Source organism: Hakea prostrata, chromosome 11 (genome assembly GCF_041222555.1).
Source record: "Hakea prostrata isolate BN-2017 chromosome 11, UWA_Hpros_2, whole genome shotgun sequence".
Classification (NCBI taxonomy): Eukaryota; Viridiplantae; Streptophyta; class Magnoliopsida; order Proteales; family Proteaceae; genus Hakea; species Hakea prostrata.
This window is the reverse complement of record NC_142610.1, coordinates 5,496,654-5,520,988: the sequence shown is the minus strand read 5'-3', so window position 1 is coordinate 5,520,988 and position 24,335 is coordinate 5,496,654. Positions and strand designations below refer to the sequence as shown.

At 36.7% G+C, this 24,335-nt stretch overlaps 1 protein-coding gene and 1 pseudogene across 1 annotated transcript; one reads left to right on the top strand and one right to left on the bottom strand.

Moving 5' to 3' along the window:
• Nucleotides 1-492: 492 nt before the first annotated feature.
• On the bottom strand, nucleotides 493-20,185 carry LOC148999741 (putrescine-binding periplasmic protein-like protein). The gene is made up of 7 exons (XM_089139666.1): nucleotides 19,588-20,185; nucleotides 18,963-19,126; nucleotides 18,243-18,491; nucleotides 16,697-16,831; nucleotides 14,390-14,572; nucleotides 13,848-14,009; nucleotides 493-1,244 (listed from the first exon to the last, which is right to left on the bottom strand). The coding sequence occupies exons 1-7, from the start codon at nucleotides 19,997-19,999 to the stop codon at nucleotides 828-830; spliced, it is 1,722 nt and encodes a 573-aa protein (XP_088995792.1). The 5' UTR covers nucleotides 20,000-20,185; the 3' UTR covers nucleotides 493-827.
• On the top strand, nucleotides 20,034-22,444 carry LOC148999740 (kinase-interacting family protein-like; annotated as a pseudogene).
• Nucleotides 22,445-24,335: the final 1,891 nt, after the last annotated feature.

The following is a 24,335-nucleotide window of genomic DNA, read 5'->3' as shown; positions in this document are numbered from 1 at the left end:
CTCACATTTTTCCACAAAATCTCATTTATTTAGTAGGACTTTGAAAAGAAATGAGGTTCAAAAAAATAACATCCACTTTACCACCACATTGAATCAAACAAACTATATTTTGAAATTTCATAAAAAAATTTACTTTTTCAAACCTTTTTCCCACCCCACTTCAGATTCGTCAAACAAATGGTACCCAATCAAAAGTTGTATCAGGATCTTCACCTACATCTTAACTGATCTCCATCCTTTTTAGCAGAAACAAAACCTCACCTTGCACAGGACTTGGTTGGTCATTTCAAGCCCTTTGTGTACTCTGATAGGATGGACAAAGGGAGGTCATGTCATAGGAGAGGAACTGAATCCACTGTAGAAGGGTGGAGCATTATCGAAATAGTGGTATCAAGTTCTATTTTTAACTCAATAGAGGCTCATGAAACCAAAGAAACCACTACAAAGGATATATAAGAAAGGGAATGCAGAGGAACTCTCACTCAACTGGTGAACTCAGATGTGATATGAAATGGAAATTACCCGATATATCATTGATTATATTGAGGAGAGCTGTCTCCAAATTAATAGTCTATTGAATTACAGCAATATGAACATTTACAGAAAGTGCAACAGGGAGTCGGAAGAAACAATTACCAACATATTTGATGATAATAGAATTTTATAACTGAAAATTCCATTCATACAAGTGAAATGTGGTTACACCGTCAAAGCCTCATCCTTTTGCTTCTAATAATGGCCTGTGGAACCCATTAAAAGATTAGGGTTTGCGCCAAACTTTGTGGCAGGCTAAAGCCAGACTAGCATCAGAAGCCCACCTGCTTAGGTTATGCTTTTGCAGGCTTCCACCCAAAGGAATTAACCATTGAAGTAGTATAGTGTTGCAGAGTTTCTTTCACGCCACAAACAGGTTTCTTCATGCTTGCAATCAGCCATTGGTAATCTGATAATGTATCTTCTGTCAATGGCTCCAGAAACTCACACTTAGATAGTATCTCCGGTGGAGGTGCCCCAGCAATGAGGTTTGTATCAAGCTTTGGTCTTCCCCTAGTTAACTCTTGAGATGCCTCAATTGAAGGTACTTCAGGGGCAATGGGAGATGCACCTGGAACTACTTCCTGCTTGAATGGTAATGCTCTTGCAACTTGCAAACAAAATTCCATCCATTGGTAGATCAAGGGGGAAGGACCCCTAACCCGCCCACCAATTCGATCTGTCGAAAATCTAGCTGCAGAAGGAATTGCCTGCACAGAACCTACATTTATGTGTTTTTTGGTATTTGCAACAGGGAAAACAAACGTAGATAGTGAAAAACTATGTTATATAAAGATAAATGGTTCAAAATTTGAAAATTTGGAATTCTTCTGATGTTCTGTTACTTATTCTTTGAATGAAATCTTTAACTTATCAACATAAAGAAACATTGGAATTGTAGTGTAAAATGAACTCACTCAGCAACTATAGGGGACAAAATTCTCCTTAACTAGCAGCCAGATATACGTGTCATATCTCCAAACAGGGGGCAGATGGAGAATAAGAAGAGAGAACAAAAAAAATTAAACAATGTAAAAACAGTTATGGCAGCAGAGCTTTCTCAGATATTGCCTATTTAAATATTAAATTTTTAAGCTTGGCTGCAAAGCTTAGAATACATGTAAAATAGGGTTTGGCTGGATTTTTTCCAGTGCTGGCTGCCGAACTGATGCACCAACCCCCCCTACTTTATCCAGGCTTGGGATTGACGACAAACACTGGCAGGGTTTTGTAAAGCTTAGGATGCATTTGGTCCAAATTTATCATCCAAGTGAGCTGTGCAATCAGCCAGCTAAGTGTGGAGGAGTCTTGGGAAGTTCAATAAGGTCAATTGGAAAGAATTGCAAGCTTCAAGCTGAGACCATGGCAGCTTCTTTTGGGTTCAAAAAATGTGTTGGCATCATTTTGGTCACCTTAGCTATTAGGTTCAGCTCTAATTATTTCAAGTTAGTTCATTATAGTTGCAACAAAGTACGAACATAAATAGGAGTTCTGTTAACTTCAAATGCTTTAAATCCCCTTTCCACCAGCCACTATCCCTCCCCCCCCCTTTCTTTTTTTGAGCAAATTAAAGCAACAGCTCAAAATAGAACCCTGAAACTTGCTGACACCCATTTTTTGTTTCAAAAGCATGGACACGCTAAAGTTGGACTTGCATTGGACACATTGATCAATGCATGACTGAATGCCATTTGTTTTATTTTTTTCTGATTCCAAAATTACCTTCAATTGGATTGTAAGATTACTTTAATACCCTTGAACTGAAAATTCCAAAAAAAAAAAGCATACCTACGTCATTTTCTTCTATTTTTCATTGTCGGTAATCAGCTGGTAGCTGATCGAATCTAGGGTTTCATCTTGTTCAAGAGCAATCTAGGGTTTCATCTAATCTCCATTAATTGATCCAAGGTAATCAAGGCAGCAAGGAGACCAAGGAGGTGCCATGGCGAACAAGGCATTTTAGTATATGTTTTGTTACTACAACTATTTTATGTACTACCAAATAAAAAAGAAAAAAAAAACTATTTTATGTGATACAAATAGCATACCAAAAACTTGTATAGTTTTACTATAAGTTATTAAGTTAAACAAATATTAAAGAATTTCTTACAAAATATGTTTTTTTAATTCCAAAACTCAGAAAATAAATTAATAACAGAAAAATAATATTGGTTCCATAAAAGTGTAGATAGAGCAACAATATTCAACATACTTTTGACTCAAAAACAAACACCTAATATCACTTGTTGGGGAAGAGAACTCACCCTCCTTGAAGAATGGCTTCAAAATCACCTGATCCATTTTAATCACTTCTTGTAGATGACCTAAATGGAGTATTGATGCAATGTAGGAGAAGATCTGAACAGTTTCCGAGAAAAATCCAGCCAAAAATGGAAGAACAGCAAGTAGGGGTCGTGAGTAGGAAAAGAGAAGGTGTGAGACAAGACATCTCGTCTTGAGTCGACAAGACGGGGTACTTTAAGGGTCGACTCGACTGAGATCTCGGCCGAGAGTAAGAATTTCCTATGTTTCGCACGGCATCTCGACTTGACAATTCAAAATACCAAGATCTTAAAAGACCTCAAACCTTGGACAACTCAATGTTTCTGCCCTACCCTAGACTGTGGTATTGGGTCCATAAGGGCAAGCTGACTGCTTATTCAGAAAGCTACTCTGTTTTCTGATTGTTAGGCTAAAACAGCCCAGCCACAGCCTTTAACTTGACCTGTTTTATCCCCTATTGTGATTAGACTTCCTCTCAAGGTACTATTGGGTATAACTGAGAGATGGAAGGGATAGAAATACCCTACTGTTTAACTGCTGTTGGATGAATTAGGTATCCCTAGAAAGAGCCTCTCTGTGAGAGGAGGGTAAGGGTGGAGAAGTTATGACTCACCCCAGACTCCACAGTAGTGGGAATCTTGTGCACTGGGTATGCCTTTTTGATGAATTGGTTATCAAGTGTTCTGAATAATATGTATAAGAGATCATACCTCGGGTAGGGTCACATGTGACTTGGCTCTACATTAAGAGTATTAAGTAGAGAGTGCGCAAAAGCTCAAACTTTGAAAGAAATTACTTGGACTTTCCTCCAGTGTTGCTTCCATACTAGGTACATGCATGGTCAGAGAACTCTTGAGATCTCGTGAGATATATCTCTTTTCCCATTCAGCAAGATGAAGTGATGTGCAAGACGAGACGATGTGCTCAGTATGTAGGGTCTCAACTCTCAACTCTCAACCCTCAAGTTGTAACTTCGATGATTGGATTATCATCTAAACTTTGTAGTTTGCACTGTGACCATCTCCTTTCCCTTGTGGATCTCCTTGGTGGAGCTTCAATAGCTGCATCCTAAATTTGTGGATCTTGAATAGCAGTATTGGCAACAATAGGCTCCTGGACCTCAATGGGTGCAACATCTAATGTAGTATGCTCTATATCCATCTGATTAGGAGAGAGAAAGCTATATATGTTCCAATATTACTGTTATCCTCCACATTTTGTGAACACAAGCTACCCTTTTCAGCTACATTGAATTCCAGAAACTTGGCAGTTTGAGAATCCACAATTCTGGTACCTTCACAGGGATTGTAAAAATGATATCTATTGGAATGATCAGGGTAGGAAACAAGTAGCAACAATTGGTTCTAGGTTCCAATTTTCCCAATGTTGGATTATACAGTCCACTTCTGCAGAACAACCCCAAATTTTAAGATGGTTCAAGCTAGGTTTACGACCAGTCCACAACTCAAAAGGAGTCAGAGGAATAGATTTGGAAGGGACACAATTAATAATATAAAGGGTTGTTTTCAAGGCTTCACCCCATAAAAGATCAGGTAAATTAGTTCTACTCACCATATCCATAAGGGTGCGATTACGCCTTTTGGCCACACCATTTTGCTCAGGACTACCAGGCATAGTAAACTGGCCAACTATACCAGATTTCTCCAACATCCCCATGTCTGCCATAGTAGTCTCCTCCCAGTCACATCTAACACTTTTTATGATTTTCCAGTTTGGTCTTAAAAATCTTGAACTTCTCAAGAGATTTAAACTTTTCTTTAATCAAGTACAGATAACCATATCAGGAATACTCATCTATAAATGTGATGAAATAATAGTTTCTACACAATGTGGCTGAGTAGAGATCACTAATGTCAATATGAATAACCTTTAATAGGTCAAAACTACGGATTGCAGATTTCTTTTCGGTTTTGGTCAACTTACCCCTACAATAGTCTACACAAGTATCAAAGCCACCTTCAAGTGCAAGGATGATGCTTGAATTTATCAACCTTCCTACTCTTTCTTTAGATATAAGGCCAAGCCTTTTATGCCACAACGTGTAAAATTGTTCCCTAGGCAGGGATCTTTTAGAGGCAACAATTTCAACATTACAGGAGACATAGATATCCTCATTTGAAGTCAGACATAATCTATATAATCCATATGACATTGTGCAATATCCAACCGTTATTTGAATATAAAAACATAAATATTCTACTGTCTTTTACTTTAAAGGAATAACCGCACAAGTATAAAACTAAAACAAAAATCAAGTTTCTTCTAAATGTGGGTACATAAAAAGTGTCCTTTAACATTAACTTAAAACCAATGTCTAATATTAAAATAATGTCTCCCACTAATTCTACGTCTTCTTCTACATGTGTCCCCACAGCGAGCTTCAACTCCCTTCTACTTGGCTTCATTTTGTTTATGAACCCCTGTAAAGTGGAAGTAACATGATTAGTTGCACCACTCTCTAGCCACCAAGAAGTGGATGGGACTAGAGAAAAATTGGATTCACAAACAAGAGCCAAGGAGTCAATACGTTTATACTCGCGTTTGGCTAACCAAGTTTTATATTTGGTGCAGTCTGCCCTCCTGTGACCTTTCTTCTTACAAAAGAAGCAACTGCCATCATCCTTTTTGAGGGGAGCTCTTTTGGGTCTTAAATTGTTAGTTTTACCAGTTTCTTTACCTTTACCCTAAGCAACCTTATGAGTAAGGTTTTTTAACTTCTTTACCTTATGAGTATTGGGTTTAGATGCAAACAAGGCTACATGTATTTTGTCTTTCTTTAATTTCTCTTCTTCAGATACAACCCTAGAGATTAAGTCATTTATGAACTAGGCTACATCTTGGGAAATGAAATTTGTCTTTATGATACCAAACTCAAGTGGGAGGGTATTAAGGGCCTGATGGACAATAGCACGATCAGGAAGTGAAACACCAAGGACTTTTGAGTTTGGTTCGAAAATCAAAACCATCTTAATGACATAATCCCTAACTCCTCTAGAACCATCATATTTCATGGTAAAAAGTCCCTGCAGAAATGTACCAACTTTAGAATTAGAAGAGACACAGTACCTTTATGCCACTACTTCCAACAACTCCTTAGTAATGCACTCTGTGGGTAAACCACTCTTTAAGTGTTCTTTGATAGACTTCTTCATAGACAATACACACATATGGGTTACTTTTCACCAGGCAGCATGAAGTAATTTTTCATCTTGTATACTATTATCAGTCAAATCTACTAGTTTTTAAGTAACTAAAGATATGTGGACATCTACCATTTCCATAGCAAACAGTATATTTTCCTTCCACTTCTTAAAATTCGACCCCGTAAGAACCTCAATAGTGACCATATTATTGTTAACAAAAAAAGTGACTAAAAACAATGTATACTTTATTAGCAGAATGTAGATAACGTTATCAATACATTATTAGAGAGTATACATATATCATTGTCTAAACACCTTTGGGCAGAATTCATGACATAAAGTTGTGATACTCCCTTACACTTTAGCGGCCATAAGAATATTCCAACCTTCGAAAATTTACCACCTTTGGGTGTATAAACTTCTTGGATCAGTCAATTCCCAACCAAATCACCCTTTTAATGCTAACATAATTACCACCTTTGGGTGTAACGCATTAACACCATGAGACATCCCATTACCATACATGATTGATATTCTATAAAACCCAACCATGATTGCCACTTTGGCACTCACTCACAATCAAGCTCATGAAATTCTCATGTTGGGATATACTTTATGTTACCCACAAATAATTTTGGTTGTAATTTTTAAACTGAATGGCAAAAGGGCTAGATTGCCTAGAAAGTTACAATGCTTGTTAATACATTGTGTAGAAAAGGTTCAGGATTACCAAAAAGTATGTATAAAATACATCATACATTTGCATAAAAACTCGTATAAAATATGCTCACAATATAAAACCATGAGATAAAATAAAAGAACCATGTCAAGGGCTTATCTAATGGCAAAGTTACAAACCCATAAACACGTTTTGTCATATTTCACATACAGAGGGGCAAAACTAGGTCTTGAAAATGGTTCCATTGCGTTGAGAAGGGTCTAAAACATAAAACCCCAAGAGAACACTTCAAAATTCCACACGATTTGGCCAAAAATTAAAAAAAAAAAACTAAATATATAGTATTTTGAGACTTTTTTTTTTACATCAATTAAACCGGTCCAATGTTAGTAAAGCAAACCAGAATGTCTATCCGGTCAAACCGAACAGAACCCGTAGGCCCTGTGTGGTTTATGAGTCAAACAAGTTAACTCAATTTATCAACGGGTCGACTCGCTGAGTTAAAATCGGATCGGATCAATACACAAAACAAGATTCAAACTGATCCATTAAAAACAAACTAAACCAAACCGAGTCAGTGGTCAGACCGTTGATTGGCAATGGGATTTGAATCTTGGGGTAAAAAAAAATCCAAAATACTATATATTTAGTATTTTATTTTTATTTTTGGCTAGACCGTGTGGAATTTTGAAGCGTTCTCTTGAGGTTTTATGTTTTAGACCCTTTTGAACGCAATGGAACCATTTTCAAGACCCAGTCTTGCCCCTATGTATGTGAAATATGACAAAACATGTTTATGAGTTTGTAACTTTGTCGTTAAATAAGCCCTTAACATGGTTCTTTTATTTTATCTCATGATTTTATATTGTGAGCATATTTTATACGAGTTTTTATGGAAATGTATGATGTATTTTATACATGCTTTGATTGCCTTTTGGTAATCCTGAACCTTATCCAAACAATGTATTAGCATGCATTGTAACATTATAGGCAATCTAGCCCGTTTGCCATTCAGTTTAAAAATTACAATGAATATTATTTGTGGGTAACATAAAGTAGATCCCAATATAAGAATTTCATGAACTTGATTGTGAGTGAGTGCCAAAGTGGCAATCATGGTTGGGTTTATGGAATATCAATCATGTATGGTAATGGGATGTCTTTTGGTGTTAATGCGTTTTTATACACTCAAATGTGGTAATTATGTATTAGCATTAAGAGGGTGATTTGGTTGGGAATTGATTAATCTAAGAAGTTTATACACCCAAAGGTGATAAATTTTCGAAGGTTGGAATACTCTTATGGCCGTTGATGTGTAAAGGAGTATCACAACTGTATGTTATGAATTCTACCCAAAGGTGTTTACATGATGATATATGTATACTCTCTAATAATGTATTGATAACGTTATCTACATTCTGCTAATAAAGTATACATTGTTCGTTTGCAGTCACTTTTTCAGTCAACAATAATATGGTCACTATTGAGGTTCTTATGGGGTCGAATTTTAAGAAGTGGAAGGAAGATATACTGTTTGCTATGGAAATGGTAGATGTCCACATATCTTTAGTTACTGAAAAACCAGCAGATTTGACTGATAGTAGTATACAAGATGAAAAATTACTTCATGCTGCCTGGTGAAAAGTAACCCGTATGTGCGTATTGTCTATGAAGAAGTCTATCAAAGAACACTTAAAGAGTGGTTTACCCACAGAGTGCATTACTAAGGAGTTGTTGGAAGTAGTGGCATAAAGGTACCGTGTCTCTTCTAATGCTAAAGTTGGTACATTTCTACAGGGACTTTTTACCATGAAATATGATGGTTCTGGAGGAGTTAAGGATTATGTCATCAAGATGGTTTTGATTTTCAAACCAAACTCAAAGCCCTTGGTGTTTCACTTCCTGATCGTGTTATTGTCCATCAGGCCCTTAATACCCTCCCACCTGAGTTTGGTATCATAAAGACAAATTTCATTTCCCAAGATGTAGCCTAGTCCATAAATGACTTAATCTCTAGGGTTGTATCTGAAGAAGAGAAATTAAAGAAAGACAAAACCCATGTAGCCTTGTTTGCATCTAAACCCAATACTCATAAGGTAAAGAAGTTCAAAAACCTTACTCATAAGGTTGCTTAGGGTAAAGGTAAAGAAACTGGTAAAACTAACAATTTAGGACCCAAGAGAGCTCCCCTCAAAAAGGATGATGACAGTTGCTTCTTTTGTAAGAAGAAAGGTCACAGGAGGGCAGACTACACCAAATATAAAATTTGGTTAGCCAAACGAGAAAATAAAAGTATTGACTCCTTGGCTCTTGTTTGTGAATCCAATTTTTCTCTAGTCCCATCCACTTCTTGGTGGCTAGATAGTGGTGCAACTAATCATGTTACTTCCACTTTACAGGGGTTCATGAACAAGAGGAAGCTAAGTAGAAGGGAATTGAAGCTCGCCTGCGGGACACATGTAGAAGAAGATGTAGAATTAGTGGGAGACATTATTTTAATATTAGACATTGGTTTTAAGTTATTGTTAAAGGACACTTTTTATGTACCCACATTTTGGAGAAACTTGATTTTTGTTTCAGTTTTAGACTTGTGTAGTTATTCCCTTAAAGTAAAAGACAGTAGAATATTTATGTTTTTAAATTCAAATAAGGTTGGATATTGCACAATGTCATATGGATTATATAGATTATGTCTGACTTCAAATGAGGATATCTATGTCTCCTGTAATGTAGAAACTGTTGCCCCTAAAAGACCCCTGCCTAGGGAACAATTTTACACATTGTGGCATAAAAGGCTTGGCCTTATATCTAAAGAAAGAGTAAGAAGATTGATAAATTCAAACATCATCCCTACACTTGAAGGTGGCTTTGATACTTGTGTAAACTGTTGTAGGGGTAAGTTGAGCAAAACTAAAAAGAAATTTGCAATCTATAGTTAAAACCTATTAGAGGTTATTCATACTAACATTAGTGATCCTTACTCAACCACATTGTGTAAAAACTATTATTTCATCACATTTATAGATGACTATTCCAGATATGGTTATCTGTACTTGATTAAAGAAAAGTCTGAATCTCTTGAAAAGTTCAAGATTTTTAAGACCGAAGTTGAAACAAAGTTAGGGAAAATCATAAAAATTGTTAGATCTGACTGGGAGGAGAGTATTATGGCAGACATAGGGATGTTGGACAACTTAAAAGCCCATTTGCCAAGTAGTTAGAGGAATCTGGTATAGTTGGCCAATTTACTATGTCTGGTAGTCCTGAGCAAAATGGTGTGGCCGAAAGGCGTAATCGCACCCTTATGGATATGGTTAGGAGTATGGTTAGTAGAGCTAATTTACCTGATTTTTTATGGGGCCTTGAAAACAGTCCTTTATATCCTTAATTGTGTCCCTTCCAATCTGTTCCTTAGACTCCTTTTGAGCTGTGGACTGGTCACAAACCTAGCTTGAACCATCTTAAAGTTTGGTTTTGTCCTACATAAATGAGATTGTATATCCAGCATCGGGAAAATTGGAATCTAGAACCAATCGTTACTACTTTGTTTCCTACCCTGAACATTCCAATGGATATCATTTTTACAATCCCTATGGAAGTACCAGAATTGTGGATTCTCAAATAGCTAAGTTTCTGGAATTCGATGTAGTCGAGAAGGGTAGCTTGTGTTCAAAAATCATAGTAGTAATATTGGAACATCTATATCTTTCTCTCTCCCTAATCAAATGGATGTAGAGCATACTACATTAGACGTTGCACCACTGAGGTCCAGGAGTGAGTTGTTGCCAATGATCCTATTCAGGATCCTCAAATTCAGGATGCAACTGTTGAAGCTCCACCAAGGAGATCCAATTGGGAAAGGAGATCCACTAAACCGCCAGACTACGTGGTTTACTTAGGTGAGCACGTCAATGATATTGGTACTGTAATTGATACAGTCACCTATCAAGAAGTTGTCTCTAGCCCCCAGTCAATTTTGTGGATGGATGCGATGAGGAATGAGATGCAGTCAATAAGACGTAATGGCGTTTGGGAGCTTGTTGAGTTGCCCAAAAGTTGTACACCCATTAGTTGAAGTGGGTGAACAAACTAAGGACTCACAAGGAAAGATAGAGAGGTTCAAGGCCAAGCTAGTAGCTAAGGGATTTACTCAGAAAAAAGGAATTGACTATAATGAGACTTTCTCACCTGTCTCTTCCAAGGACTCTTTTAGGGTAATTATGGCGTTAGAGGCTCATTTTGATATGGAATTGCATCAGACGAATGTGAAGACTGCTTTTCTGAATGAAAACCTTGATGATGAGGTCTATATGGTTCAGCCAGAGGGTTTTGTAGTGGATGGTTCTGATCATCCTGTTTGTAAACTCAAGAAGCCTATTTATGGTCAATAGTACTTAAAGTTTGATAATGTTGTGACTTCATTTGGCTTTGTTGAGAACCTAGTAAATCAATGTATATACAGATACAACAAGGTCAGTGGGAGGAATTTCATCTTCCTCATTCTTTATGGTAATGATATTTTGCTTGCTAATAGTGACATTGGCTTACTGCATTAGACCAAGAAAATGTTGTCTGAGAACTTTGATATGAAGGACCTTGGGTCTCTCTCATAGGGCATATGTTGGTTGTGTTTTGAAGAGGTTCCATATGCTAGATTGTAAACATGGGAATGTTCCAGTTCTCAAGGGAGATAAATTGAGCCGACCGCGATGTCCTAGAAATGATGCTGAGAGAGAACAAATGAAAAATGTACCCTATGCTAGCACACTTGGTAGCATCATGTATGCCCAAGTCTGTACTAGGCCAGACATACAGGACTTCTAGGCAGATATTAGATGAACCCTGGTTTCAATCATTGGGTTGCTGTAAAGAAGGTTCTCAAGCACTTGAAGAGGACAATAGATTATATGTAAATCTATTAGCGTGTTTTCGACCTACAACTAGTAGGGTATACAGATTCTAATTTTACTGGTTGTGAGGATGATAGGAAGTCCACATTATGTTACATCTTCCTGATGGCTGGAGGGGCAGTATCGTGGAAAGTTCAAAGCAAATATAATCACTTCTTCTACTATGCAGGCAGAGTTTATAGCATCTTATGCAGCAGCTACTCAGACTGTTTGGCTAAGGAACCTTATTAAACTGTTGATCGTTTTTGACTTTGTGGGTAGACCTATCTAATTGTATTGTGATGACAGTTTTGTTGTGTTGTTTATTAACAACAATAAGGATATCATAGGGTCTAAACACATGGAAATTAAATATTTGACTATTAAAGAAAATGTTAAAGGAGGTGACATCAAGTAGAGCATATTAGTACAGATGATATGTTTGCAGATCCCCTTAACTAACTTTGCCCTAAAGTCTTTAGACATGTGGTGACTATGGGCTTGAGAGCATCCTTAGATGTGGTTGCTTAGTAGGACTTTTCCATATTTTACTCTATTATGTAATAAAGTTTTTTCATCTGTACTCATTTCTTGACATTTTTATATGCACTGATAATCTGTTTTTTTTAATTCAATAAAGTTCTTTGGTGACACATTGGTGTTCATATTATTATTATGTTGTATATTATGTAAGTCTTAAGGTATGTGTTAACCTTATGCAAAGGCTAGGGCATTTATGTATTAGCCTTGAGAGTATGTCATGTAACATATAAAGTTAAAACTCTTCAAGTTATAAAGATGACATATAGGTTCGTGGGAACCATAAAATACATTCTCTCATGGCATTAGTCACATAAAGTGAAAGATTTGGACCGACAACAAAATGACACATGAGGATTTCTATAAAGTGTCATCAGTTGTCACATTACCGTATTGCATCAATTTTCAGTAGAGTTAAGAGTATTTGTGACCATGGATAGTCTTATGTCGCTTAAAAGATGCAGTTACTGCCATGATTCGGTACATAAGACTCTATGTGAAGGGATTGAGTTTTAATATTATCCTTAGACCACTATAAAATTGTGCACATAATGTCAAAACGTTTTCAACATACTTTTTTTTTAAAACTATTTTCTTAAAACCAAAGAGATATTTTATTTGGCTCAATTGTGTCACAATCAATATAGCCCAAGTGGGAGAATGTTAGAATATTAATAATATTCCACATAAGGTGAGCTTCATCGATTGCGTTACACTCTGATTTGGTTTCCTTTATAGGTCTGATATGGGAAATATATGGTTACTAAAACTCTTTTATGGACTGGCTAGTGTGGGCTAATAGGGACAATTAGATCTTGATGGAAGATCTAATAATTTGCCTATATAAAGGATGCTAGGTCCCTCCTCTAAACCCTAATTAATCACATTATTCTCTGCATTAGTTCAGAGAGGTTGTTCCATCAAGCAAGTGAATAGGGAGGAGTCTAGAGGAGAAGATATAGCATCAAGTTGATCATAGAATCAACTTCAAGCTCGTTCTTAGTGGGAGACTAAAGAAAAGATTCCGCTGCGCTTCGTCTCCAAGGGATCCTAAAGAAGGTATGTTCATCATCATCTTATATTGTTATTATACTAAAGTGTTTTTAACGATCTATGCGATCTTGGATAGATTTAATGTATCAGCATATGACATGCATAATAGGCCATTTTAAGGTTTTTCTTCCACATAAAAGTTCCCCGTTTGGGGTCCAAAGCAGAACTCACATTTACATTATTTTTTTTCCCATAAATTTGAGGTCAACAACGTATTCAGGAGAGCTGAGATATGCTGAACAGCAAGTTTCAGCCCTAAATGACTCCCTAATACCCCTTGAGTTGGGTTAAAAATTCCACCAAATCAACAAGATCTCGCCGATATATCAAACCACCTATTTTTCTCTAGATGGTGAGACAAGTCTCGAGATCAAGATCTTCAACCATGAGTCCATGTTAAAATTCTGCCAAAATAGTTGAAATAACAGAAGTTTTGCCAGAATGAGTCAAAATTTCACCCAAATGTGGACCAATGTTTTGCACACAACTTCATTTTGATTCATGTCGAAACCAAATTTATGGTGCCTGAAATTTTGACTCTCTCAGTATAAATTTTGAACCATGGATGGGAAAGATGACATAAGGAACATATAGTGCTTTATTGGGAGCATCTAATCCAATATAAAGACATTCTACAGCAGCACAAGACTCTTTAATCATCCAAGCCACAAGTTATGTCAGAAGAAAACAATAGGAGGAACTTACCCATAGATCAGCCCACAAACTAGCTCCAGACTTGGGAACAACAACCGCAACATTTGACATCCTCTTGGCAGCAGGAAGGACATCACTGCTCCACCCAACAGCAACCCAAACATCTCCTACTCCAAAAGCCTTTAGATAGTACGCGCTATCAAAAATCCGAACCTATAAAAAGCCAATTGAACAGAAGCAGTTTGCTATCATCATTAAAATAGCAGAACAATTGTTCTCCATATATGAAGAATGGTGAAAGCACTCATTTCTTTTTATCTGGACTGAGCAAATGCTAAGCCAATGGTTGGACAAATGACACAGAAATCACATTGAATCCTAATATATATGGATCTAATTCCTTGTTCTGCAGCAGCTCTGCTTCTATTTGTTTTACTATTTTTTTCCATTACATAACATTTTTTAACAATATATTATTTCCCTTGCCTTAAAACATAAATCAATATTGTCTAATAGTTTACTCTACATGATAATTCCTAGACAATCAGAAAAGGTAATAAACGAGAAGAGAAAAATCATATTCGTCAAAATACCTGTTTTTGAAGCAATTCCAAGTTCTGCATAACAGTTTGCCTTCCACCGGTAACTTGGGATTCTATGTCCATCGTGTTGTATGAGGCACCCATGTATTTCAAAACTGCACCAACAACCTCTCTTGGAGAATCTACCATTGAAATTTTCCCAGCAAGCTCTGGCCTCCACAAATCTCTCCAGTCCTGCAATAGTGAATTACTAAATTTTGTACCAAAAAGCTTCAGAATGGGAACCAATTAATTCATGGCTAAGACAAGAATGACATGCCAAACAACATTTCCAGTATTCCAGCACGTTAAGCTCTTGAAGCATTTTGGGGCTTTAGTTCCAGTCAATAAATATATCAGGGTTCAGAACCCAGCCAATGCTGGATACTGCAAAAGATTTCACAACCTATAAACCCTACAGCCCATGTTCCAAAAATAAAATGCAGAGATGATAAGATATTGTAACAATAGCAAGGGTTGTGAAAGTGCTGAAAAAATAATGGAAAAAATAATGGAAAAAACAATATAAGCAAGAATAAGGTTGTGAAATAAATTTAAATCTCTTACTAAAAGAAGAAAAAAAATTAAATCTGATCCAACCTAATGAAATGGAATGATACACCCGAAGACAAGGTAGGAGGTATTTCAATCACATCAACGCTATGGCCATCGATGGCTACAAATAAAACACAATATTGAATGTAATGGTAATTGACCCAGCAACAAGAGGCCAATTAAAAATCAACCAACCAATCAAGAAAAGGAAGAACAAGATAATGATTTATGATGTTACCTGGCCAGCAAGGAACAAGGTTTAAATTATTCAGCAGCCAAAAAATCCTCATGAGTTTGTGTTTTGTGGAATTTAATGCCACAAGCTGTTAATTGACGATTGTGGAAAAAGAAACTAGAAGGATGCTTTAAGACAATTCTTGAATTTGTCACAGGAGTTGTTCTGAAAAAAGAAGGCTGTAACATACTAACAAGTGCTGACATTGCCAGGAATTTGATGACTGTAATTTAGCTTGTTGAGAATTTTATGGGTGTAAGCAACAGGTTTTCTTCCAGCTGTGATTCCTTCAAGGATGGAAACCAATCCTTGGTTTCAACCTGTATAACTCAATCCTTGGTTTAGGCCCTGTTTTCATGTATTTTTTATCCAGGGTTTTGCATACACCCTTTTAAAGCATAAAGTACACAATGGCACAGCATTCTGCTATAAAAAATAAAATAAAATAAGAAAGAATTGTCTTCAAGTGATAGTATACCTGAGAGGTTCTGACAAATACAAAGGCTTGTAAAATTGAACAAATTATTTGATCAAATATAATAGCCACAAAGAAAAAAACCAAAAAGAAACTTTTGTTGACATCTTCGCACAATTCCAAGTTGAGTTCCTCGGTGGATCCATCTCATGAGACACGTAGTATTAGTAAGTTCTGATACACTGCTCTGAATACTAGACAAAAGACTCCCATGTCATGGCCTTTGAAAATTTATTCCAAGAGTCCGATACTTGTGAATCTATAGGAGTCAACATCAACATAAACTAGATATCCCAACCTAGGTAATGTATCATCACGGAATGGAGTATAAGAGGATGATAGCTGAACTGGCCCAACTAGGTGTGATGGATATCCAAAGATGGAGATCACAAATGATGCACTTGATCCCAATCCATCTCCATACCCATATGCAAACATACTACCAGCATCAGCAAAAGACCCCCCATATCCAGTGACTCCACCATATACACCATAAGGACTATAATCATGGAGCAAGCAACAAACAAGGTGAAGGAAGACAAAGGACTGATGATTTTTGAGTGAAAAAAGAGGTTGGAAGAGGCAAAAATGGAAAATAAGGGAGAAATCCCCGAAATTTCGATAAGCGGCACTTGCAATTTCTGTGAAGTTTCGCAGAACTCAACCAAGATTTGGGACTTTTAAACAGGGTTCCACAGAACTCGGTCGAAACTAGGGGAAAAAATTACCCCCCCTTGGTTTTGTCTTGACTGGGCAAAAAACCAAAATTTCAGTGGTTTTGACCAAAATTTGGAATATGGATTCATTCATTAACTCACAGTTAATGTGCTTGTATTTTTTTCAACAGATGGAAGAGGATTCTGGAAATTAAATCTCACAACATTGCAAATATTTCCTTGAAAGGCATGGGATAAGCAATAAGTAGCTAGAGGTTTGATTGGACTCATCCACTATGATTTCTATGTTTCTTCACATCCTTTTCAAAAAAACCACAATCCTTCCCTTCAAATAATGCAATTAGGAAGACAGGTTTCAAGCTTTACAGATGATTTACCTCTATTGGTGTCAGATTATGCTTTTGAAATTTGTTTTTTTTGTATGCTATCACCATGCTTCCCCACCGATATGGAACTGCCCATATTTCACCTCCAGAACATAACTCTCCCTTATTGTTCCTGCGTAAATAAACCTGATACAGTTTTAGCAAACGATAAGAACAAAAAGCCTACAAATACTGCAAAACTCACATTTATAAAGGAACCATAAATCATCAAATATCCCCTATTTGAATCCAATCATAGTTGTCATGGCATCTAGGCAGCAAGGAGTCCGAGGTGGGAAAAAAAATTCAAGGCATCACCTAGTTGACAACGCTAATAAGGCAATACCTAAATGCATAATAGGCGACTCCTTGGCAACTTTAAATCCAATATATATAGTTACCCAAAAAAAATCTAGAAGGACAAATGTCTACCCCTACTTCAAGGACAAAAATTGGTTTTTATTGACAGGTGCGATTTTCAACTTTTAAACACTGATGTTTTTCTTCACTCTAAAAATCCATAAGGTTGCGTTTGTTTGCAAAGGTGGGGTGGGAAAAAAAAACACGTGGGTCCCATGTGTAGTGGGGTGAGGGAGAAGAAAAGGAAAGGGTTTTGTGGAAAAATGATAGTAGTGGGTCCCACTTTTTACTTTTCCCAACTTTCCCACAAAGTCCCACCAAATATGTGGGGTTTTAAAATGGCTTGGGGTGGAAAAATTGAGCTGCCACATCAGCAAACAAGTTTCCTTGATATCAAGGAAACTTGTCTCTCACTTTCCCACCCCAAGCAACCAAACAATCTGCCATTTTGGGATTTAAGGGAAAAGTAAGAAATCTGCACTCTTTTCAAAAATTTTCCCACCCCACCTTTATTCCAGCAAACAAACGCAGCCTAAAACTTAATACAGTAAAGCAATTGTAAAAACTAAAAGAGCAGTAAAAAGTTCATTTTGTTTTACGGTCTAAAAATTTATACCACTCCGACTGATTTAGACAACACTTTGTGCACACAAAATTAATTTTGAATTGAACATAACTCGTTCCATATAAATCAACAAATCCAAGATTATTGTAAAATCATATTGTAAGTTGTAACAGCTTCAAAACAATAATATAAAGATACGCTGCAACCCATTTGCAAGTATGCGGGTTTCTCTATCTCAACTATTATATGTTCACATAAACCAATATTACATTAGGAGGGAAGCACAAATTGTGCAAGGGAGGAGGTAAAGAATCACAAACCACACAAGAAGGATGCATGCCACATAAAGGGTGAAGCAGGAATGTCACTGAACTACAGCTACAACCAACACAAGCCCTAGCCAACTGAACCAGCCAGCAATTTCATGGACTCGTAGTCATTGAAGATGATATCTACACTACACAAAAGGTACTAGCTTACCATGCTAAACATACAATAAGTGAAGAGCATATGATATCTATAGTTTGTAAGTTTTCACATTCGAGAGTGCATAACAACAGTAATACACGTACAAAATAAAATATATGATAAAATAGAAGTTTCAAGTGAACTAGGGAGAATTCGGATCTTCACCTTCCACTTGTCACTTAAATACTTGAAACAATCTTCACCTTCAATGTTTTTTATTGGTTCGATTAAACAATTTTTAATAGCAAAACTCAGCCAAGAGTCACCAACACTAATCATATCAGCTGCCATGGCAGATTTTGGCTCCAGGTTTCCTTTGGTCGAAGCCGCAGAAAGATCAGAGAATATATCCACAAGATTACCACGGAACTCCACGTTTAACCTTAATCTTTTTCCTTGAGCTCCCATAAATTCCTGCAAGGCATGAAAATAAGATACAAAATGCTCCAAATACCAAAAGCAACAATGCAGATAAATCAAAAAAAGAAGTCCATACAACTACTACAGTTAGTTCCACAATACTGTTATACCATTCCAAGTGTTCATACTACAAACACACTATCTAGTTTCAGAAAAATAAAATTTGATTATAATAAACTTTCTGACTTACACAGCAAGAATCACTAAGGTTCTGGCTTTCATTATAAATATCACTTTTCTTCAGATGAAGATGATGAAAATTCACCAAGTTGAATAAGCCACGCTATTGGACTCAATGAGATGAGTTAGCTAAGACGATGCTTTATCCTATTGTTTCAGTCTTTTTCTCCAGCTCAAATATTTCAGGGTGCAGACCATTTTTGTTGTTTGGCCAGATGTCATGCCGACGAAAAAGGAAACAGAAAAACATGAAACAATGATTCCAGGTAGACATTAAGAACCAACCTTGACCCAAGAAGGAGGGACAGAACCACGGAGAGCAACCACTTTCAGAGGGACAGTCAGCGCATATGTCTTAGACTTCCAACTTTCTAATGCATCTTTCAAATCCTGGTCTTGTATGTTTCCCAGAACATCCGGCTTCCCCACACCATGGTTATCTGTTGTAACTGGTGAAAGAATGTAGCCAATTCCATGCAGAGCTTAATCAGAACCTTACCCATGTTAATTAGTCAAACATTTGATACAACAAATGAAAATTAAAAAACTCAATTTTGGGGAAAATAAAAGCAGAAACTTAAGCAATGTAACCCTAACCCAAGAATTCATTGTACCTCAACATAACAGCGTAAGCGGCATCAAAGAAGTGATTTTTCCCCCTTTATTTTTTAATTTTTTTTAGGAGGGCTTTTTAGGGGGTGTTTTTGGTTGAATTAAAGAAGTGGTTAGTTCATTCTTGGCAACTTTCTCTCACTCATAACTTAAAAATCAAAATCCACCAATTCAACCCCAAGGAAAAAAGAATCATTTTTCATCATGATCATATCAATAAGATTCATTGAACAAATACTGAAAACCGAAAAGAATCAACAAATTAGTTCCTCATACAACAAGATCAGCGAGCTCAAACCTGAATTCGACACAATCGAGTGGTCCCCATCGTCGGTTTCCCCTCCAATCCTCTCCTCGTGCACTGTCTTGGAAAGAGGATCGACTATGGTGGGAATCCGGCCAGGGTTGCTCGTACAGGCCCTGGCAGCAAACCCCACGAATATTATAGCAGAGGCAGCAAGCTGAAGCAAAGCTGGATGAAGCTTTAAAGTTTCAGTACGCGAAGAAGGAACACTGGGGAAGTGTTTAGGATGCTTAAACGGGGAGAGATTCTGGAAGGCGGAAATAGTGAAAATGTTCTGCGAGAATCTAAGGTTTTTGTTCGGTAGAAACAGGGGTTTCAGTCTGTAGAGGACTTGAGAACGAGTAAAGTTCGCATATTGAGATTGGAAGAATGGATCCTTGTGAGTGGGTAATGGCTGCAACGCCATTGCTGCTGCCACGCAGAAGGAGCAACAGCGAAAGATGCCTTTGCTTGGTTTTTCTTTAAAACGCCAGGTACTGATCAGCAAGCCGGATCCTCAACGTACGACCATATCTGAGACGAAAAGGTGTAAAAGAATGGATGCCGCAACCATATTACAAACTGATTTTGCCAAACAATCTTTGTGTTTATATAAAAGACAACCACCATGGCTGAAGAGTCAGTGAAATAAATATAATGATTGAATTTATTGAAATAAATCTAGATTTAATTTTATCAAATTTAATGGTAGGATTTCTCAAATTTAATGGTAGGATTTCTATGAGCGTTTAGCTAAGTAATTTACACAGCCGTTCAGCCACTACATTCCCTTAATAATAAGTATTCGAGTACACACATGAGTAAATTGGTTATGTTTAGTTGGCTACTTAAATGTAAAGCCAATGCTTGAACCGGTGTTTGAATCGTGTTCTGCAAGAGGCCAAGAACATTGAACCCAGACAAACTTCACCATTGACATCAAGCCAATCTTTGCTATGAGAAGTCAAAGTCATGACCTAGGTTAAGAGAAAAAAAAAGGGCTCAGTTTGTGCCAATTGCTCAATTGGTAAGATCAATACTTCTTAATATGCATTTGATAACATTCTCGATTTAAGAGATCAATTCTTATGCAACACCATTTTTTAATGTTTTTGTACTAAAAGACTGTTATTTGCTTGAAAATGAGCGTTTGACAAATCCGTTCTAAAAGTAATTCGATAACAATATTAGAATAAGTTAGTATTTGATAAATTCATAAAAAGGTTTCAATCTGGACCGTTACTGCCATACCATTTCAAAAAGTCGGCGACATCATTCTGATCAATCTCAAATCTCAACCGTCCATTCAGACAGTGAAGAAGATTCATCTACTAGCTATACCTATACCCACTTCGACTTGACGCCGAGAGCTCTCTTTCTTTTCAAATCCCACCAGCAACATGCAATCCCATCTACACTGCCGCAACGTCAGATCACGATGCACTTGTAGCATAATTTGTGGCGAAGATGGTTGATTGTGACATATTCGTACATGAACTCGGTAATTCGGAACGTTAGTGTAATCCCTAACGTGATCGGTTATAGAGATTTACCAATAAATTATCCTATTTGGTTACATGAGTCTGGAGATTTCAAATATTTAGAGATTTCAAATCTATGGAGTTATAATTTATAAAATTAGATGTTTGGTTGTGGAATGAAATATGTGGATTCATCCTAAAAAACTATTTGATGGACGTGATTTTTGTGAATGTACAAATATATAGCTTTTTTGAAATCTCTGGATTTCACCCCTTACCCATAAATCTACAGATTCACCTTTTTAGTGTAAAAAGGTGAATCTCTAGATTTCATGAATCTAGCGATTTTTACAACCAAACGGGTATAATTCTCGATTTATGAATCCCAGAGATTTGAAATCTCTGGATTCATGTAACCAAACAGGCCCTAAGCAAAGGAGGCACAAGATTTGATGACGGAGTTCGGTCCAAATGGACCTACCTCTAGGACTCAGGTATGAGTCTGATCTCACTATAGGATTGGAATAAACTTACAAGATAAGAGAAGAAATCTGTACACAAGGGATAATCAGAATATGCATTGGATTATCCTCAAAGTGCCAACGAGTCTTCTTCTCCCTTCGCTGAACATATGTAAGTCACAGTGCCTTAGAAACCATTCAAGACCAGAGGTCAAATGCTGAAGACCAAAGAGGAAACGAAGATCGCCATCTCCAGAGCTCAGACACAACTCAAAACCCCCAAATTGATTTTGCACACTAAATGAAATGAACCGAACCACCATAAGCCTTATACAATACATGTGAACCAAGCCGGTTCAAAGAACTGGCTCAAACCAAATAACTAAAGGTAAAAGGACCAGATTACCCTTACATTTACAACACCGAGTCATCACGGAAGATTGAGTTACATAAAAGCTTACTTGAGGTTCTTGAATCGGAGAGACTGATTCTACTCAACGAGAACGCAAGGCTGGGTTACCGAGTCACAACCTTGACCGAGGAGAACCAAGGGTTAGCTTCAGAAGCTGTGTTCATGAAGAGAAAAGCGAGTGAGTTAGCGAGGTGTATTTTGAAGCTGAGAGAAGATCACAGGGTCTGAAGACCTTCAGAAGCAAATATATGGGCTCGAGAAGAGAAACAAAGAGTATTATGAGCTGCTGGTGAGAAGGGAAGAGGAGAAGAAGAAGAGGAATAATAAGAAGGAAATGATGGCTTTGGAGGTTTGTTTTGAGGTTGAGAAGATCAAGTTGGAGAATGAGAAGCTCAAAGAGGAAGCAGTTTTTCATGTAGCCAAGGAACGTGACGGACGGGTTACTTGGAAACGGGTTTCGAGTTAAGAAGCTTGACTCGTTCATTTGTGGATCCCAACTCAAATCTACTAATGCCTAAGTTGTGTCTTCTGGTGATTCAACTAGGGCTAGCTTAGCATGTCCGGAATCAGACTTCTTCTCATGTGGGTCCCACCTAGGGATCACTATTAAGTATTAACTAGGTGGGTCCATGCTCAATTGTAATATTGAGGGGTTTTGCCAAGGAGGGGATAGTCTAGCGGTAAAAGACCCGCACTCCCACGGAAAGGTCGTGGGTTTGCTCCCACTCGGCGGCATATATATAAGTAAACATTTAATTTCTGCATTAATATAAAAAACTACCATGAGGATGTAATCGTGGCTAGCACAAACTAGCCCGATGAACCTCATATATATATATATTGGGGGTTTAAGGAAATTTTTTGGTACAGAATGTTGGAAATTTAAATACATATGAGTTGGAAAATCTTCTTCCCATGTTTTGTAGATGATCCATACTCTTTATCTCTTTAATAATCTTTCTCTATTTGTGTAAATCTTATTATGTTAGAATTTATACTAGAAATCATTATCAGCCATAGGATTGTGTAGGACTAAATTTCTCTTCAATCACAATGATTGAACTTTTCTCCACCACAAGATTAAGATATTTGGATGAGACTCACGTGGATGGGGATGATTTTTTGACATGGTTGGAGGGAATTGTTCAAACATTTTGTATGAATGAGTTATGCATTTATATAACTAATCAATATCAATGCAATTCTACATGATTCTTAAGATAACAATACAAATGAATTCAATACTCAATTTTTTCCATGTAATTATATTGGACACAGGCCTTTTAATATGAGATTTTGAAAAGTTGTACCGCGGTTGATTGAACAATTATAAGAGATTGGAAGAAACCAGTAAACATGTAAGTATGCATTTAAGTGAAAATATGCACAATTTATGTGAGAAATAAAAAAATTTCGTTGTGATTCTTGAAACAGAAACTGCCACTGATCTAGTGACTAGTATGATATGAATCATCTGATGTTTCTGGAAGTATGTACGTCTGGTGGATTGAGTAGGAGAAGATATCGTACCAGAAGATGATTTAATACATTCCTTCAAGTGGGAGACACTAAATTTCCATTTCCAAAATTTATGATATTTCTACAAAAAATTTCAAAATTTGGTCATTTCTTAAATTTTTTTCTTCGAGATTGTATTTGTTATGGTTGGACCAAAATTTCCGAAAGTTGAGTCTTGAACGATGCAAATTTTAAAAGAAATAAACAATGCAGATAACGTATTAGAACTGAAATTTAAATTAAAATAATGCTTTACTTGCCCTAATCTTAGTTTCTCTAGGAATGCAAAACTAATGATTCATTCTTTCTAGTATTTTCTTTCATACTTGTGGCAAATCATTCAAAGTGACAATGTCTTTGAAATAGTTGGTTTTATTTATGATTTCAATGTATTGCACTTTTTGAGTGTCATTGTGTCTGGTTGGAGTAATCGTACGATTTCATCGAATGACACTTTTTATGTATTGTTGTATCTTACATGTATGCCACCTTTTGTAAATGTAATTCCATTTGTATGATTTGAACAAGAGTTTCTTTGGCTCTCTTTGTGGAGGCCTTGAAACAGTAATAGGGTTGAAGTATGTGTCTCCAGCAACTGATGGAGGAAAGCTTACAATCAGAGTTAAATTGTATGTTCCAATGAATACAAGCACCTTGTAGAAATACGCATATAATTTATTCACAAAGAGAACCAAAGTCTATTAATAATCCTATATCACATGTGTTTATGCACTATATATATATATACTCACTTTTATGTTTGTTGGCTTAATTTAATATTTTTCTTGCTTCATTACTTAGATTATTAATAGACTTAATATAAGGGACAAAATTTAGAGAAATATGGGATCAAACTTTCAATTTGCCTTCAATGTTAAATGAACTTATTAA